This window comes from Panulirus ornatus, chromosome 4 (assembly GCF_036320965.1).
Source record: "Panulirus ornatus isolate Po-2019 chromosome 4, ASM3632096v1, whole genome shotgun sequence".
In the NCBI taxonomy this organism is placed as follows: Eukaryota; Metazoa; Arthropoda; class Malacostraca; order Decapoda; family Palinuridae; genus Panulirus; species Panulirus ornatus.
The window spans coordinates 70228480-70248411 of NC_092227.1; the positions used below are offsets into that span (position 1 = coordinate 70228480).

Consider the following 19932-nt stretch of genomic DNA (forward strand, 5'->3'; position numbering starts at 1 on the left):
ACATTTCCACTCTTACATCGACCTCTTTCCTTTTTCACTTCCTTCTAAAATAGTCTTATTATCCCAAAACTTTTCACTTAACCTCCTTCCAAAATCTTCATCTACTCTATCAGCTTCTTAACATTCTGCTCACATATTATGTATTCTTTCCTCCTCCTGTGCTGAACTTCCACTAGCACATTCCTATTGAGCAATCTACCATATGCCTTTTTCTTCTCTTACACACAGCATTTCTCATCTCTTCTGTCCACCATGTATTACCCTTTTTGTTCTTATGTCTCACTACCTTGTATCCAACTACTTATTCTGCAACCTTTAATAGCATTTCTCTAAACCTTTTAAACACCTCATTCACACATGACTGCATCTCTACATTTACTACACTTCCATCTCAGCTTTCAGTTACCTTCCTCTCATACTCCTCCCAGCATTTTTTCTGATTCATCTTCTCACTTGCCAACACTTTTACCTCTCCATTCTTCCTTACACCATACCTCCTCTTCTCCTTGATCCTCATCCCCACAAGAACCGCAAAATGGTGTCTCCAAAGAATCCTCTCACGATTCTAGCATCTAGCACGACCTCTCTCAATCTTTCATCCATTGCAATAGAGTCAATAACGGCCTTTTGCTCTTTCTTCCATCATTCCTCATCCATACATATCTGTGGATCATCTTGTGCAGAAAAAAGGTGTTTGAAAGGAATAAACCCGCTCTCAGCACAAATACCACAAGATTAGTCCCATTCTCATTACTCCAGGCACTTCCCATTTATCAACTATTTCACCAATTTTATCACATCCCACTTTCACATTCATATCACCAACTACAAACGCATTTCTCTCAAAACTGTTTATACAATCATTCAAATTTCTTTAGAAAAGCTTCGTTTCATCCTCACCTTGTACAGTCTTCATATTCATGAGCACATATATCCATGCATACTTCACAATCCCAATCTTTCCTTTCTCCAACACTATCCTTGACCCATTCCATCTACACTCTGTAACATCCTCCCACACTCTTGGTGATAGCATAACTGCACATCCTTCTTTTCCTCTTCCCCAGTAATTTTCACTCATTTCTGTCCATACCAAACCTCCATCCATGCCCTCCCATAACATTTTCACTCTACACACCCTACCCTAGGATATGGGTTTCCTCAATCCCTAGCATATCCACATTAAGACTTTTAAACCCCTCCACAAGCTTACCCCTTTTACTCTCACCAGTCATCCCACTCATATTCAGCACCATCACCCTCAATCGACTGTCTCTTTCAATCTTCGGCATAACTGGTACACTCCAGTGCCGCTTCTTAGCCTTTTGTGCATCACCCATGACAGGTCACTGGCAGAGGGCAACTCCAGTACAGTGTCTCCTGAGGCAGCAAGGCTCCAAAATTGTAAAAGAAACTAAAAAGTGACAGCACTCCTCAGAAGTTTGTCTAAACTTAAAAGTATTGCCCTGATGTAGTCAGGCAATGCCACCCCATTTAGTTCCACCCGTAAGGGGTGTAATAACAAGGTGACATGAGAAAATGGCTTGAGACCTGGATATTCTAGTTAAACTAGTGTATCCCCTCAAAGTACTGAAAATAACTTTTCCCAATTTCAAGCTTCTCTTACTATCCACAGTAACAGCACCTCCTACCTCATTGGTTACAATATTGCCACTGTGCAAAGTACTTTACTGATCTACCCAATAATATTAAGAATGTATCTAATAATAACAGATAGAAAACAAATTGATTCCATACCTCTGATCACATAAGCATCTAAAGCTTTAACGCTCCTTTCAACTGCTTCTTCTCTGGTGTCTCCGTAACACACCAGTTTACATATCATTGGATCATAGTATATGCTAATTTCACTTCCTTCTTCAACACCACTGTCACATCTTACCTGAGAAAAAAAAACACAATACAAATACTTCACATCTCAGGGATTAATCTTTTACACTTGGCAGATGTGGATCAATATCCTGTCATTTAAAAATCTATATCTATCTATCTGTCTATTTCTTAACCTATCTGTCTATCAGTCTATTTATTTATCTATCTATTTATTAATCTGTCTAACTTCTATCTAACTCCATTCCCATTTATGGGGGGTGGATCATGTGCAATTTTTGTGGGAATGAAATTTGTAGAACTAGAGTCCCCAGTTCCAGTGCTGTGGTCAGGCCTAATTCCTGGGTTAGAAGCGCAACCTTCTACAGTAAGCTAACCTCTTCTGACCATCATAAGCCTATAACAGTGTCAGCATGTACACAGTATGGGTCAGGATTTGGCTACCCAGACATGTATGAGGCGAGGGATGATTATGGAGCATTCTCTACTAGTTAGAAATCATTAGTTTTAAACCCAAGGTCCTGTAACATATAATAGTCTGCCCTTAAACAAAAAAAGAAATTTACCCTCCTTTTCCTCATGTTTCAAGTGGTGATACCTTGTCTTTAACAAGGGAAACTGAGGCGTCAGGTGTTGTTCAATAAATATACCAGCCAAATCAAATGTCAAAATCCACAAATGCCACACTGAGCACCTCTTAGGGATGAAGAAGTGCAGATGCTATGATAATCACATTTCACATCTTCACTGAAATCTGCAGATTTGGCAATACTAAACACTTTGCTTTTAACTATAAATGAAGCATGATCCAGAGGGATGCCAAAATCCTCTGGTAAAGGCATCAATCTAATTTGAAGGCAACATTACAAAACATGACAAACACATAACCTTCAAACAGCAGCCAACTTCTACTAATATTCTAACTTTTCTTGTCTCTGTTTAACCCATTAGCTGCTGATATCCCTTTTTGGGATGTTTCACTTCTGGGTGTTGATTGCAAGTATCCTGTATGTGGGGTCTCCTGTTTAAAAAGTCTGTCCAGGCATTAGGGTGTGTTAATTTGTCAGAATTCACTTACTGGCATTTTAGAAGATATTTCCATGCATTAGTCACATACATTTCTACTCACAAGGTTGAAGCATGCAGTATAACAACTTTGCCTCACGAGAGCCAAATAAGAAAACCCAAATTATTATTATTATTATTATTATATTATTATGCTTTGTCGCTGTCTCCCGCATTTGCGAGGTAGCACAAGGAAACAGACGAAAGAAATGGCCCAACCCACCCCCATACACAATGTATATACATACACGTCCACACATGCAAATATACATATCTATACATCTCAATGTACACATATATATACACACACAAGACACATACATATATACCCATGCACACAATTCACACTGTCTGCCTTTATTCATTCCCATCGCCACCTCGCCACACATGGAATACCATCCCCCTCCCCCCTCATGTGTGCGAGGTAGCACTAGGAAAAGACAACAAAGGCCCCATTCGTTCACACTCAGTCTCTAGCTGTCATGCAATAATGCCCGAAAACTCAGCTCCCTTTCCATATCCAGGCCCCACACAACTTTCCATGGTTTACCCCAGACGCTTCACATGCCCTGATTCAATCCACTGACAGCACGTCAACCCCAGTATACCACATCGATCCAATTTACTCTATTCCTTGCCCGCCTTTCACCCTCCTGCATGTTCAGGCCCCGACCACACAAAATCTTTTTCACTCCATCTTTCCACCTCCAATTTGGTCTCCCACTTCTCCTCGTTCCCTCCACCTCCGACACATATATCCTCTTGGTCAATCTTTCCTCACTCATTCTCTCCATAGGACCAAACCATTTCAAAAAAACCCTCTTCTGCTCTCTTAACCACGCTCTTTTTATTTCCACACATCTCTCTTACCCTTACATTACTTACTCGATCAAACCACCTCACACCACACATTGTCCTCAAACATCTCATTTCCAGCACATCCACCCTCCTGCGCACAACTCTATCCATAGTCCACGCCTCACAACCATACAACATTGTTGGAACCACTATTCCTTCAAACATACCCATTTTTGCTTTCCGAGATAATGTTCTCGACTTCAACACATTCTTCAAGGCTCCCAGGATTTTCGCCCCCTCCCCCACCCTATGATTCACTTCCGCTTCCATGGTTCCATCCGCTGCCAGATCTACTCCCAGATATCTAAAACACTTTACTTCCTCCAATTTTTCTCCATTCAAACTTACCTCCCAATTGACTTGACCCTCAACCCTACTGTACCTAATAACCTTGCTCTTATGCACATTTACTCTTAACTTTCTTCTTTCACACACTTTACCAAACTCAGTCACCAGCTTCTGCAGTTTCTCACATGAATCAGCCACCAGCACTGTATCATCAGCGAACAACAACTGACTCACTTCCCAAGCTCTCTCGTCCACAACAGACTTCATACTTGCCCCTCTTTCCAAAAGTCTTGCATTCACCTCCCTAACAACCCCATCCATAAACAAATTAAACAACCATGGAGACATCACACACCCCTGCCGCAAACCTACATTCACTGAGAACCAATCACTTTCCTCTCTTCCTACACGTACACATGCCTTACATCCTCGATAAAAACTTTTCACTGCTTCTAACAACTTGCCTCCCACACCATATATTCTTAATACCTTCCACAGAGCATCTCTATCAACTCTATCATATGCCTTCTCCAGATCCATAAATGCTACATACAAATCCATTTGCTTTTCTAAGTATTTCTCACATACATTCTTCAAAGCAAACACCTGATCCACACATCCTCTACCACTTCTGAAACCACACTGCTCTTCCCCAATCTGATGCTCTGTACATGCCTTCACCCTCTCAATCAATACCCTCCCATGGAATTTCCCAGGAATACTCAACAAACTTATACCTCTGTAATTTGAGCACTCACTCTTATCCCCTTTGCCTTTGTACAATGGCACTATGCACGCATTCCGCCAATCCTCAGGCACCTCACCATGAGTCATACATACATTAAATAACCTTACCAACCTGTCAGCATTACAGTGAGTCATACATACATTAAATAACCTTACCAACCAGTCAGCATTACAGTCACCCCCTTTTTTAATAAATTCCACTGCAATACCATCCAAACCTGCTGCCTTGCCGGCTTTCATCTTCCACAAAGCTTTTACTACCTCTTCTCTGTTTACTAAATCATTTTCCCTAACCCTCTCACTTTGCACACCACATCTACCAAAACACCCTATATCTGCCACTCTATCATCAAACACATTCAACAAACCTTCAAAATACTCACTCCATCTCCTTCTCACATCACCACTACTTGTTATCACCACCCCATTTGCGCCCTTCACTGAAGTTCCCATTTGCTCCCTTGTCTTACGCACTTTATTTACCTCCTTCCAGAACATCTTTTTATTCTCCCTAAAATTTAATGATACTCTCTCACCCCAACTCTCATTTGCCCTCTTTTTCACCTCTTGCACCTTTCTCTTGACCTGTCTCTTTCTTTTATACATCTCCCACTCAACTGCATTTTTTCCCTGCAAAAATCGTCCAAATGCCTCTTTCTTCTCTTTCACTAATAATCTTACTTCTTCATCCCACCACTCATTAACCTTTCTAATCAACCAACCTCCCATGCTTCTCATGCCACAAGCATCTTTTGCGCAAGCCATCACTGATTCCCTAAATACATCCCATTCCTCCCCCACTCCCCTTACTTCCATTGTGCTCACCTTTTTCCATTCTGTACTCAGTCTCTCCTGGTACTTCCTCACACAAGTCTCCTTCCCAAGCTCACTTACTCTCACCACCCTCTTCACCCCAACATTCACTCTTCTTTTCTGAAAACCCATACAAATCTTCACCTTAGCCTCCACAAGATAATGATCAGACATCCCTCCAGTTGCACCTCTCAGCACATTAACATCCAAAAGTCTCTCTTTCGCGCGCCTGTCAATTAACACGTAATCCAATAACGCTCTCTGGCCATCTCTCCTACTTACATACGTATACTTATGTATATCTCACTTTTTAAACCAGGTATTCCCAATCACCAGTCCTTTTTCAGCACATAAATCTACAAGCTCTTCACCATTTCCATTTACAACACTGAACACCCCATGTATACCAATTATTCCCTCAACTGCCACATTACTCACCTTTGCATTCAAATCACCCATCACTATAACCCGGTCTCGTGCATCAAAACCACTAACACACTCATTTACCTGCTCCCAAAACACTTGCCTCTCATGATCTTTCTTCTCATGCCCAGGTGCATATGCACCAATAATCACCCATCTCTCTCCATCAACTTTCAGTTTTACCCATATTAATTATATGGACTCATCAAATACACCTGCTTCAGAAAGTTTAGAGGAGAGTGATCGTGAAGTAAGTGGATGAAGTTTTCATGATGTGGAAGAAGAAAGCCAGGAGGAAGAAGTGCATGATATTGCAAGCACTGAGGGTGAAGATAAGCCTAGTCCCAAAGTGAGACGGGGAGGTAAAGGCAAAAGGAAACTGCAGCAATGCTGCACTGACCATCTGACTTCATTCCAACACATTTGTTTATGGTAAAATTGATTCAGGAATGACAAGAACTTTTTCTGTCTTTAAAAATTCTGAGGACCTGGATTATAACATTTTGCCAGTGATTTAACGAACATGATAGTGACTGAGACAAATTGCTATTACAGTTAAGTGAAGGAAACACAGCCAACATCTCCAAGGAGTAGACTGTCCAAGTTCACTAACACCACACAAAATGAAATGTTTAAATTCCTATATATTGTTCAGTGATAATGACGGCCCACAATAAGACACTTGAGAAAATGAATATTAGAACACTGAAGAGATTTTTGAGCTCAAGTTTATCATAAAAATCAAAGATAACTTTCTGCTGATGATACAGTGCTGGTGGCTGATTCATGTGAGAAACTGCAGAAGCTGGTGACTGAGTTTGGTAAAGTGTGTGAAAGAAGAAAGTTAAGAGTAAATGTGAATAAGAGCAAGGTTATTAGGTACAGTAGGGTTGAGGGTCAAGTCAATTGGGAGGTAAGTTTGAATGCAGAAAAACTAGAGGAAGTAAAGTGTTTTAGATATCTGGGAGTGGATCTGGCAGCGGATGGAACCATGGAAGCGGAAGTGAATCATAGGGTGGGGAGGGGGCGAAAATCCTGGGAGCCTTGAAGAATGTGTGGAAGTCGAGAACATTATCTCGGAAAGCAAAAATGGGTATGTTTGAAGGAATGGTGGTTCCAACAATGTTGTATGGTTGCGAGGCGTGGGCTATGGATAGAGTTGTGCGCAGGAGGGTGGATGTGCTGGAAATGAGATGTTTGAGGACAATGTGTGGTGTAAGGTGGTTTGATCGAGTAAGTAATGTAAGGGTAAGAGAGATGTGTGGAAATAAAAAGAGCATGGTTGAGAGAGCAGAAGAGGGTGTTTTGAAATGGTTTGGTCACATGGAGAGAATGAGTAAGGAAAGATTGACCAAGAGGATATATGTGTCGGAGGTGGAGGGAACGAGGAGAAGTGGGAGACCAAATTGGAGGTGGAAAGATGGAGTGAAAACGATTTTGTGTGATCGGGGCCTGAACATGCAGGAGGGTGAAAGGAGGGCAAGGAATAGATAGAGTGAATTGGATCGATGTCGTATACCGGGGTTGACGTGCTGTCAGTGGATTGAATCAGGGCATGTGAAGCGTCTGGGGTAAACCATGGAAAGTTGTGTGGGGCCTGGATGTGGAAAGGGAGCTGTGGTTTCGGGCATTATTGCATGACAGCTAGAGACTGAGTGTGAACGAATGGGGCCTTTGTTGTCTTTTCCTAGTACTACCTCGCACACATGAGGGGGGAGGGGGATGGTATTCCATGTGTGGCGAGGTGGCGATGGGAATGAATAAAGGCAGACAGTGTGAATTGTGTGCATGGGTATATATGTATATGTTTGTGTGTATATATATATGTGTACATTGAGATGTATAGGTATGTATATTTGCGTGTGTGGACGTGTATGTATATACATTGTGTATGGGGGTGGGTTGGGCCATTTCTTTTGTCTGTTTCCTTGCGCTACCTCACAAACGCGTGAGACAGTGACAAAGCAAAATAAATAAATAAGTAAAATAACTTTCTGCAGCTTTTTAGACTCCCTCATTTTGCAGGTAATGACAAATTACAGAATATTTGATCAGTGCTCAATGATCTCTATGGGAAATTCAAAGAGAAATATAAGTCACTTCAAATTTGTGCTCTGATGTGTTTCCCATGTAGCAGAAACAGAGACGGATTCAAACGATACATTTATTCAAAACACCATTGATCTGGTGGAGTGACATGTTTTATATTTTGTAATGTAGCATGTGACTACATACATGATGTTTTAACATACACCAAAAAACACTGAAATCAATTGTGATGAGGAATTCAGTGTCTCAGGATCCACTGTGAAGACTTTCATGTCAGGTCATTTAGGCAAAGGTCATATATCGCAACTGGATAATTGGTATACTAGCCAAAAAAAATTTCAGTATTCAAATCAACAGAACACTGGTGCATATGGGATAGTTTAGGAAAAGCAAAAATGAATGCCAACACCACCCAAAGTTGAAAGTGAATTAGCATTACATTGGTGTAACAGCATTTTATGTGAAATGGGATGTTGTGCACATGCTTTCCATTGTCTATAAAGACAAAATGGTACACAGTGAAAAGAAATGGTGGCAAGAAAGTGGAAAAAACCAGTCTGCATTGTGAAGTACAATCAGAAGATTAGACATGTAGATCAATGCAATATGCTTATCAGCTGTGCTGAGTGTGTCAAAAAGAGCTCAAAGTGGTATATTAAACTGTTTTTCCACTTGCTTGGCATGTAAATGATGAATACCTTCAATTATGTACTTAAGAAGACTAGCCAATAGCCAAAATTAAAGGACTTTGGTAAGACATTCTGACATCAACTTGTTGACAAATTAAGCATAATCAGTGGGACACCAAGTCATCACATCAGTAGACATTGAGTACATCTCAAGGGAAAACACTTTCCTCGCCCCATTCCATTCATGACTGGCAAGGAAAGAGCCCAACATAGGTGTTATGACTGTGCCAACACTGAATGTGATGTGCATCTGCGTATAAACCCATCTTTCAAGGTGTACCATATGAAAAAAAAATTATTGAAAACAGAAAAGAATATAGTCTGTAAATATATACATATACTGTGTTCCCTGGGGAAAGGGGAGAAAGAATACTTCCCACGCATTCCACATGTGTCGTAGAAGGCAACTAAAGGGGACGGGAGCGGGGGGCTAGAAACCCTCCCCTCCTTGTTAAAATTCTAACTTTCTAAAAGGGGAAACAGAAGAAGGAGTCACGCGGGGAGTGCTCATCCTCCTCGAAGGCTCAGATTGGGGTGTCTAAACGTGTGTGGATGAAACCAAGATGAGAAAAAAGGAGAGATAGGAAGTATGTTTGAGGAAAGGAACCTGGATGTTTTGGCTCTGAGTGAAACAAAGCTCAAGGGTAAAGGGGAAGAGTGGTTTGGGAATGTCTTGGAAGTAAAGTCAGGGGTTAGTGAGAGGACAAAAGCAAGGCAAGGAGTAGCACTACTCCTGAAACAGGAGTTGTGGGAATATGTGATAGAGTGTAAGAATGTAAATTCTAGATTGATATGGGTAAAACTGAAAGTTGATGGAGAGAGATGGGTGATTATTGGTGCATATGCACCTGGGCATGAGAAGAAAGATCATGAGAGGAAAGTGCTTTGGGAGCAGCTGAAAGAGTGTGTTAGTGGTTTTGATGCACGAGACCGGGTTATAGTGATGGGTGATTTGAATGCAAAGGTGAGTAATGTGGCAGATGAGGGAATAATTGGTATACATGGGGTGCTCAGTGTTGTAAATTGAAATGGTGAAGAACTTGTAGATTTATGTGCTGATTGGGAATACCTGGTTTAAAAAGCGAGATATACATAAGTATACGTATGTAAGTAGGAGAGATGGCCAGAGAGCGTTATTGGATTACATGTTAATTGATCGGCGCACGAAAGAGAGACTTTTGGATGTTAATGTGCTGAGAGGTGCAACTGGAGGGATGTCTGATCATTATCTTGTGGAGGCGAAGGTGAAGATTTTGTAAGGGTTTTCAGAAAAGAAGAGAGAATGTTGGGGTGAAGAGAGTGTTGAGAGTATGTGAACTTGGGAAAGAGACTTGTGTGAGGAAGTACCAGGAGAGACTGAGTACAAATTGGAAAAAGGTGAGAACAAAGGAGGTAAGGGGAGTGGGGGAGGAATGGGATGTATTTAGGGAAGCAGTGATGGCTTGCGCAAAAGATGCTTGTGGCATGAGAAGCATGGGAGGTGGGTTGATTAGAAAGGGTAGTGAGTGGTGGGATGAAGAAGTAAGATTATTAGTGAAAGAGAAGAGAGAGGCATTTGGACGATTTTTGCAGGGAAAAAATGCAATTGAGTGGGAGATGTATAAAAGAAAGAGGCAGGAGGTCATGAGAAAGGTGCAAGTGGTGAAAAAGAGGGCAAATGAGAGTTGGGGTGAGAGAGTATCATTAAATTTTAGGGAGAATAAAAAGATGTTTTGGAAGGAGGTAAATAAAGTGCGTAAGACAAGGGAGCAAATGGGAACTTCAGTGAAGGGGGCTAATGGGGAGGTGATAACAAGTAGTGGTGATGTGAGAAGGAGATGGAGTGAGTATTTTAAAGGTTTGTTGAATGTGTTTGATGATAGAGTGGCAGATATAGGGTGTTTTGGTCGAGGTGGTGTGCAAAGAGAGAGGGTTAGGGAAAATGATGTGGTAAGCACGGAGAAGGTAGTAAAAGCTTTGCGGAAGATGAAAGCCGGCAAGGCAGCGGGTTTGGATGGTATTGCAGTGGAATTTATTAAAAAAAGGGGTGACTGTATTGTTGACTGGTTGGTAAGGTTATTTAATGTATGTATGATTCATGGCGAGGTGCCTGAGGATTGGCAGAATGCTTCCATAGTGCTATTGTACAAAGGCAAAGGGGATAAGAGTGAGTGCTCAAATTACAGAGGTATAAGTTTGTTGAGTATTACTGGTAAATTATATGGAAGGGTATTGATTGAGAGGGTGAAGGCATGTGCAGAGCATCAGACTGGGGAAGAGCAGTGTGGTTTCAGAAGTGGTAGAGATGTGTGGATCAGGTGTTTGCTTTGAAGAATGTATGTGAGAAATACTTAGAAAAGCAAATGGATTTATATGTAGTATTTATGGATCTGGAGAAGGCATATGACAGAGTTGATAGAGATGCTCTGTGGAAGGTATTAAGAATATATGGTGTGGGAGGCAAGTTGTTAGAAGCAGTGAAAAGTTTTTATCGAGGATGTAAGGCATGTGTACATGTAGGAAGAGAGGAAAGTGATTGGTTCTCAATGAATGTAGGTTTGCAGCAGGGGTGTGTGATGTCTCTATGGTTGTTTAATTTGTTTCTGGATGGGGTTGTTAGGGAGGTGAATGCAAGAGTTTTGGAAAGAGGGGCAAGTATGCAGTCTGTTGTGGATGAGAGAGCTTGGGAAGTGAGTCAGTTGTTGTTCGCTAATGATACAGCACTGGTGGCTGATTCGGGTGAGAGACTGCAGAAGCTGGTGACTGAGTTTGGTAAAGTGTGTGAAAGAAGAAAGTTGAGAGTAAATGTGAATAAGAGCAAGGTTATTAGGTACAGTAGGGTTGAGGGTCAAGTACATTGGGAGGTAAGTTGAATGGAGAAAAACTGGAGGAAGTGAAGTGTTTTAGATATCTGGGAGTGGATCTGGCAGTGGATGGAACCATGGAAGCGGAAGTGAATCATAGGGTGGGGGAGGGGGCGAAAATTCTGGGAGCCTTGAAGAATGTTTGGAAGTCGAGAACACTATCTTGGAAAGCAAAAATGGGCATGTTTGAAGGAATAGTGGTTCCAACAATGTTGTATGGTTGCGAGGCATGGTCTATGGATAGAGTTGTGCGCAGGAGGGTGGATGTACTGGAAATGAGATGTTTGAGGACAATATGTGGTGTGAGGTGGTTTGATCGAGTAAGTAATGTAAGGGTAAGAGAGATGTGTGGAAATAAAAAGAGTGTGGTTGAGAGAGCAGAAGAGGGTGTTTTGAAATGGTTTGGTCACATGGAGAGAATGAGTGAGGAAAGATTGACCAAGAGGGTATATGTGTCGGAGGTGGAGGGAACGAGGAGAAGTGGGAGACCAAATTGGAGGTGGAAAGATGGAGTGAAAAAGATTTTGAGTGATCGGGGCCTGAACATGCAGGAGGGTGAAAGGCATGCAAGGAATAGAGTGAATTGGAACGATGTGGTATACCCTGGTCGAAGTGCTGTCAATGGATTGAACCAGGGCATGTGAAGCGTCTGGGGTAAACCATGGAAAGTTCTATGGGGCCTGGATGTGGAAAGGGAGCTGCGGTTTCGGTGCATTATTACATGACAGCTAGAGACTGAGTGTGAACGAATGCAGCCTTTGTTGTCTTTTCCTAGTGCTACATCGCACACATGAGGGGGGAGGGGGTTGTTATTCCATGTGTGGCGGGGTGGCAATGGGAATAAATAAAGGCAGACAGTATGAATTATGTACATGTGTATATATGTATATGTCTGTGTGTGCATATACATGTATACACTGAGATGTATAGGTATGTATATTTGCGTGTGTGGACGTGTATATATATACATGTGTATGTGGGTGGGTTGGGCCATTTCTTTCGTCTGTTTCCTTGCGCTACCTCGCTAACGCGGGAGACAGCGACAAAGCAAAAAAAAAATACTGTGTTCATATACGATAAATACCGAAACATCAATAGTTTCCTATAAGAGAAATCACATTATTATGTTGAGACACTGTGTATATGTGTGAGTGCAAGGAAACTATAACACTGGTGTAGTAAACTAAGTGCATATATATTGACATATGGTTAGGGTCATGGTAATGCCCTTGATTCGCTTGAAAAAAGATTCATCTGTGAAATACAATTTTTTAGTAGTTTTTCTGGAAACATCTCTATTGTGTTTTTTCACTGATACAGAAACCACCATATCATTAGTAAATAAAATAATCAATTTTACAAAAAGTAATCAATCAACCTCATAACCAAAGATAAAAAGGAAACTTTAGGTGGCTGTGGGCCAGCAGAGGAGGGGTAGCAGATGGAGGGGAGGGGGTGGTGGAGTAAACACTATTATTCACTCTTTCCAGCTTCTGATTGATAATTATCATGTAAATGGATGTCAGACCGTTATCTGGTATTGGCAAGGGTTAGGATTTGTAGGGGTTTTCAAAAAAGAGGAAGCAATACGAGGCAGAGGACAATTGTGAAAGTAAGTGAGCTTGTGAAAGAGATGTGAAAAGAAATATTAGGTGTAGAGTGGCAAAAGATGAATACAAATTAAACAAGCATAAGGAATGGGAGATATTTAAGGAAGCAGTGCTGACATGTGCAAGAAAGTGAGTGGCATGTGGAAGATGGAAGGTGAGCAGGCTAGAGAGGGCAGTGAGTTGCGGGATGATGAAGTAAAATTGCTAATGAAAGATAAAAGAGAGGTGCTTGGGCGATACTTACAGCGAAGGAGTACAAATGACTGAAAGACATACAAGCAAAGGCAGCAGGAGATTATAAGGCAGGTGCAGGAGTTCAAAAAGAGGGCAAACAGAACTAAGATGAGCCATTATCAGTAAACTTCTCGGAAAATAAATTTTTTTTTTTTTTTTTTTTTTTTTTTTTTTTTATACTTTGTCGCTGTCTCCCGCGTTTGCGAGGTAGCGCAAGGAAACAGACGAAAGAAATGGCCCAACCCCCCCCATACACATGTACATACGTCCACACACGCAAATATACATACCTACACAGCTTTCCATGGTTTACCCCAGACGCTTCACATGCCTTGATTCAATCCACTGACAGCACGTCAACCCCTGTATACCACATCGCTCCAATTCACTCTATTCCTTGCCCTCCTTTCACCCTCCTGCATGTTCAGGCCCCGATCACACAAAATCTTTTTCACTCCATCTTTCCACCTCCAATTTGGTCTCCCTCTTCTCCTCGTTCCCTCCACCTCCGACACATATATCCTCTTGGTCAATCTTTCCTCACTCATTCTCTCCATGTGCCCAAACCATTTCAAAACACCCTCTTCTGCTCTCTCAACCACGCTCTTTTTATTTCCACACATCTCTCTTACCCTTACGTTACTCACTCGCTCAAACCACCTCACACCACACATTGTCCTCAAACATCTCATTTCCAGCACATCCATCCTCCTGCGCACATCTCTATCCATAGCCCACGCCTCGCAACCATACAACATTGTTGGAACCACTATTCCTTCAAACATACCCATTTTTGCTTTCCGAGATAATGTTCTCGACTTCCACACATTTTTCAAGGCTCCCAAAATTTTCGCCCCCTCCCCCACCCTATGATCCACTTCCGCTTCCATGGTTCCATCCGCTGACAGATCCACTCCCAGATATCTAAAACACTTCACTTCCTCCAGTTTTTCTCCATTCAAACTCACCTCCCAATTGACTTGACCCTCACCCCTACTGTACCTAATAACCTTGCTCTTATTCACATTTACTCTTAACTTTCTTCTTCCACACACTTTACCAAACTCAGTCACCAGCTTCTGCAGTTTCTCACATGAATCAGCCACCAGCGCTGTATCATCAGCGAACAACAACTGACTCACTTCCCAAGCTCTCTCATCCCCAACAGACTTCATACTTGCCCCTCTTTCCAGGACTCTTGCATTTACCTCCCTAACAACCCCATCCATAAACAAATTAAACAACCATGGAGACATCACACACCCCTGCCGCAAACCTACATTCACTGAGAACCAATCACTTTCCTCTCTTCCTACACGTACACATGCCTTACATCCTCTATAAAAACTTTTCACTGCTTCTAACAACTTGCCTCCCACACCATATATTCTTAATACCTTCCACAGAGCATCTCTATCAACTCTATCATATGCCTTCTCCAGATCCATAAATGCTACATACAAATCCATTTGCTTTTCTAAGTATTTCTCACATACATTCTTCAAAGCAAACACCTGATCCACACATCCTCTACCACTTCTGAAACCGCACTGCTCTTCCCCAATCTGATGCTCTGTACATGCCTTCACCCTCTCAATCAATACCCTCCCATATAATTTACCAGGAATACTCAACAAACTTATACCTCTGTAATTTGAGCACTCACTCTTATCCCCTTTGCCTTTGTACAATGGCACTATGCACGCATTCCGCCAATCCTCAGGCACCTCACCATGAGTCATACATACATTAAATAACCTTACCAACCAGTCAACAATACAGTCACCCCCCTTTTTAATAAATTCCACTGCAATACCATCCAAACCTGCTGCCTTGCCGGCTTTCATCTTCCGCAAAGCTTTTACTACCTCTTCTCTGTTTACCAAATCATTTTCCCTAACCCTCTCACTTTGCACACCACCTCGACCAAAACACCCTATATCTGCCACTCTGTCATCAGACACATTCAACAAACCTTCAAAATACTCATTCCATCTCCTTCTCACATCACCGCTACTTGTTATCACCTCCCCATTTACGCCCTTCACTGAAGTTCCCATTTGCTCCCTTGTCTTACGCACCCTATTTACCTCCTTCCAGAACATCTTTTTATTCTCCCTAAAATTTACTGATAGTCTCTCACCCCAACTCTCATTTGCCCTTTTTTTCACCTCTTGCACCTTTCTCTTGACCTCCTGTCTCTTTCTTTTATACTTCTCCCACTCAATTGCATTTTTTCCCTGCAAAAATCGTCCAAATGCCTCTCTCTTCTCTTTCACTAATACTCTTACTTCTTCATCCCACCACTCACTACCCTTTCTAAACAGCCCACCTCCCACTCTTCTCATGCCACAAGCATCTTTTGCGCAATCCATCACTGATTCCCTAAATACATCCCATTCCTCCCCCACTCCCCTTACTTCCATTGTTCTCACCTTTTTCCATTCTGTACACAGTCTCTCCTGGTACTTCCCCACACAGGTCTCCTTCCCAAGCTCACTCACTCTCACCACCTTCTTCACCCCAACATTCACTCCTCTTTTCTGAAAACCCATACTAATCTTCACCTTAGCCTCCACAAGATAATGATCAGACATCCCTCCAGTTGCACCTCTCAGCACATTAACATCCAAAAGTCTCTCTTTCGCACGCCTGTCAATTAACACGTAATCCAATAACGCTCTCTGGCCATCTCTCCTACTTACATAAGTATACTTATGTATATCTCGCTTTTTAAACCAGGTATTCCCAATCATCAGTCCTTTTTCAGCACATAAATCTACAAGCTCTTCACCATTTCCATTTACAACACTGAACACCCCATGCATACCAATTATTCCCTCAACTGCCACATTACTCACCTTTGCATTCAAATCACCCATCACTATGACCCGGTCTCGTGCATCAAAACCGCTAACACACTCATTCAGCTGCTCCCAAAACACTTGCCTCTCATGATCTTTCTTCTCATGCCCAGGTGCATATGCACCAATAATCACCCACCTCTCTCCATCAACTTTCAATTTTACCCATATTAATCGAGAATTTACTTTCTTACATTCTATCACATACTCCCACAACTCCTGTTTCAGGAGTATTGCTACTCCTTCCCTTGCTCTTGTCCTCTCACTAACCCCTGACTTCACTCCCCAGACATTTCCAAACCACTCTTCCCCTTTACCCTTGAGCTTCGTTTCACTCAGAGCCAAAACATCCAGGTTCCTTTCCTCAAACATACTACCTATCTCTCCTTTTTTCACATCTTTGAGAAAAAGATTAACAGTAAGAGATAAACAAGAGAACAAATGGAAACATCAGTGAAAGGAGCAAATGGTGAAGTGGTAATAGGTAGTGGTGATAAGAGGAGATGGAGTGAGAATGTGAAGGATTATTGAAAGTGTATGATGACAGGGTGGCAGATTTAGGGTGTTTGGGTCATGAAAGTATGCTCAGTGAGAGTCATGAAAAGTGATCTGGTGAAGGGAGAAGGGGTGATGAAATGTGGCAAGGCAGATATGAGTGGACAGGCTTCCAGTTGAATTTCCTAAGAAAGGGGTGACTGAGTTGTTTACTTGTTAGTTAGGATTTTCAGTGTATGTGTGGATAATGGTGAGGTGCTCAAGGATTGAAGGAATACATGTATAGTGCCACTGTATAAAGGAAAGAGAGAAAAAGGTGAGTCTTCGAACTACAAATTTATTAGTCTAATGAATGTATTTGATACATTTTAAGGGAGAGTGGTGATTGAGAGGGTGAAAACATGTACAGAGCATGACTGGGGGGAAAATATGGTTTTGGGAGTGGTAGAGGAAGTGTAGATCAGGTGGTGACTTTAAGAATGTGTGAGAAATACTAAAAGAAACAGAGGCATTTTATACAGCATTAATGGATCTAGAGAAAGCATATGATAGGGTTGTTAGAGAGGACTTGTGGAAGGTCTTACATATATTTGACAACAGAGGAAAGCTGCTAAATGCAGTAAACACTCTTATCAACCAATCAACAACACAGTCACCCACTTTCTTAATAAATTCAGTTATAATACCATCCACTATTTTCATATGTATGATCAAGAAATCAATAAGTTTTTTATAAAGCCATTGAATATTTCATTATGCTTTTTTAATTACAAGTAGAAATATGTAATATAATCATATCTTGATGAAATACCTACTTTAGGAAGATGCAAAGGCTCTTGGTATTTAGACAGACGACCAATAGAAGGCAGACCAAAGTTTTTAAAAGGGTCCTCTGCATATACTCTGCTCTCAATAGCCCAACCACGAATTGAAATATCAGGTTGAGAAATTTTTAAGGGATATCCTGAAATAAGAAAAAGTAAATTTTGAGTAATGATTCAACAGTATGTTTCCATAAATATAATATATATAAGTAATGCTACCATGCCTTGGATACAAAAGGAGGGATACGAGCTATGTATATGTCAACCACTGAAGACTACTCAGAACCTCAAAAATGCAACAACCACTAAGACTCCCTTTCCTCAGGCACAAACACTCAACAATTAATGTCACACAACAAACACCCTCACTCTTCACAAACAAACCAATCTATTCCACAGAACCTAAGCAACAAATCAACATCAGAAACAAACACAAAAATATTCAACAATAAAATCAAATTGGACAACCAACAGTTTTCACAACAGAAGATCCTGCTGGATGATTTGCTGAAATTTCTTAATGATATTTATCAAAATTAGGACGAAAATTACTATCTGATGTGGTATATTTAGATTTCCAAAAGGCTCTCAATAAAGTACCTCATAAATAAACTCAAATGACATGGAATCGGTGAAGAACTCTGTACATGGATCAAGAGTAGTATTAAACGGCAAAACTCAGACTGGCTGGAAATAACAAGTGGTGTGCCAAAGGGTCTGTCCTAGGCCCAACTCTTTTCTTAATATACATAAATGACCTAAAACTCAGTATCACATCTAAGATCTCCAAATTTGCTCATGATATTAAACTAGGAGGTAGAGCTGTAAACAGGTGGGACTGCGAAATGATTCAAAGAGATCTTAACTTACTAACAGAGTGGTCAGACAGATGGTAAATGAAGTTTAATGTAGACAAGTGTAAAGTTATGCACTTTGGAGACAAGACTGCATTATGATTACAAACTATTCAGAAACTCTACCTAAAGTAAATTAAGAAAAGGACCTTGGAGTTGTCATTAGCAACAGTCTCAAATACACTAAAGAGAGTCAAGTAGCAAGTAAAAGAAGGCAACCAAATGTTAGGTTTCAAAGCCAGGAACAGATTAAGACACCAGAAACTATTCACACACATTACAATTCTCTAGTAGGACAAAACTTGAATATGCACTCCAGTTTTGGTCCCCAAACTATAAAAAAAGACTAGGAAAAATTATAGCAAGTACAAAGAAAAATGACAAAATTGATCTCATCCCTTAGAAATCTGGCACATGAAGAGAGGCTAAAATGATTGGATCTCTTCTCCCTTAAAAACCATAAACTTTGCAGTGACTTAATCCAAGTGTTCAAAATTCTGAACAAGTTTGATAAAGTTAATCACGAACATCTTTTCCAAATACAAGAAAATACGGTTACCAAGACAAATGGAATAAAACTCAAAAAGATGTAGTACAGAAGTGAGGAAAAGCTTCTTTTCCTTTAGGTGTGTTTAGCACTGGAATAAGTTACCGTCAAACGTAGAGAATGCTACCACGATAAATACCATAAAATGCCATTTAGACAAATATCTTAAAAATTCAAGTATACTCTGAGAAAAACACCAGAATGTGTAGCAGCGGAGAGTCAGCAAACGCTTCAAAAACTGCTAACTTGAATTACGTTTTCTTAAGTTACTTCTTACTTTTTTTTTTACCAGACAAAGCAGTCATGGGCCTATCAGGCCTCCTGTTGTCTGTCTTTCTCGCGTAAACTCATGTAATCAGTCATCATAATGTAGAGGTATATCATGCTCCATCTCAACCACTGATCTCTCCCTAGCCATGCTATGGTAACATACCAACATTGATTAGCCCATGTCAAGTGCTTTGAGAGAGAAGACAAGAATTAATGAATCATTCTTCAACATCAGGAATCATACAGACATGGTAAGTTGAGAGGCTAGAGCTCAAGTATATCCTTACTTCTGTCTTTACAACAAAAAGTGAAGGGATGCATGTTGTTGGTAATGGTATGCATGACCTATTCATGTTCATTCTACCTTATGACAATCCAATAAAAATTTCCTTTAGGCATATCAATCATGCAATGTATTTTTTCTACCTATTTTCCATCCACCATGTTGCTGGAGGGTGGGAGAGAGCCATTGCTCTACAATCCTTTTCTTCTACTGCTTTTAAGAGGACCGCTTTTCTTTTTCTTAAGTAGTCTTAAGGCCAGATCACCTTGCTTGGACCTTGGGTCTGTGCAGTTTATGTATCTATGTAACTTTATGAAACTCAAGC

At 41.0% G+C, this 19932-nt stretch overlaps 1 protein-coding gene across 1 annotated transcript in view; it reads right to left on the reverse strand.

Moving 5' to 3' along the window:
* LOC139767166 (propionyl-CoA carboxylase alpha chain, mitochondrial-like) overlaps positions 1 to 19932 on the reverse strand; it is a 140371-nt gene that overhangs the window by 55909 nt on the left and 64530 nt on the right. The window contains exons 9-10 of the mRNA XM_071696198.1: positions 17645 to 17793; positions 1759 to 1903 (exon numbers count right to left, since the gene is read on the reverse strand). Of these exons, the coding sequence (XP_071552299.1) occupies positions 1759 to 1903; positions 17645 to 17793 (294 nt within the window). The remainder of the gene's footprint in view (positions 1 to 1758; positions 1904 to 17644; positions 17794 to 19932) is intronic.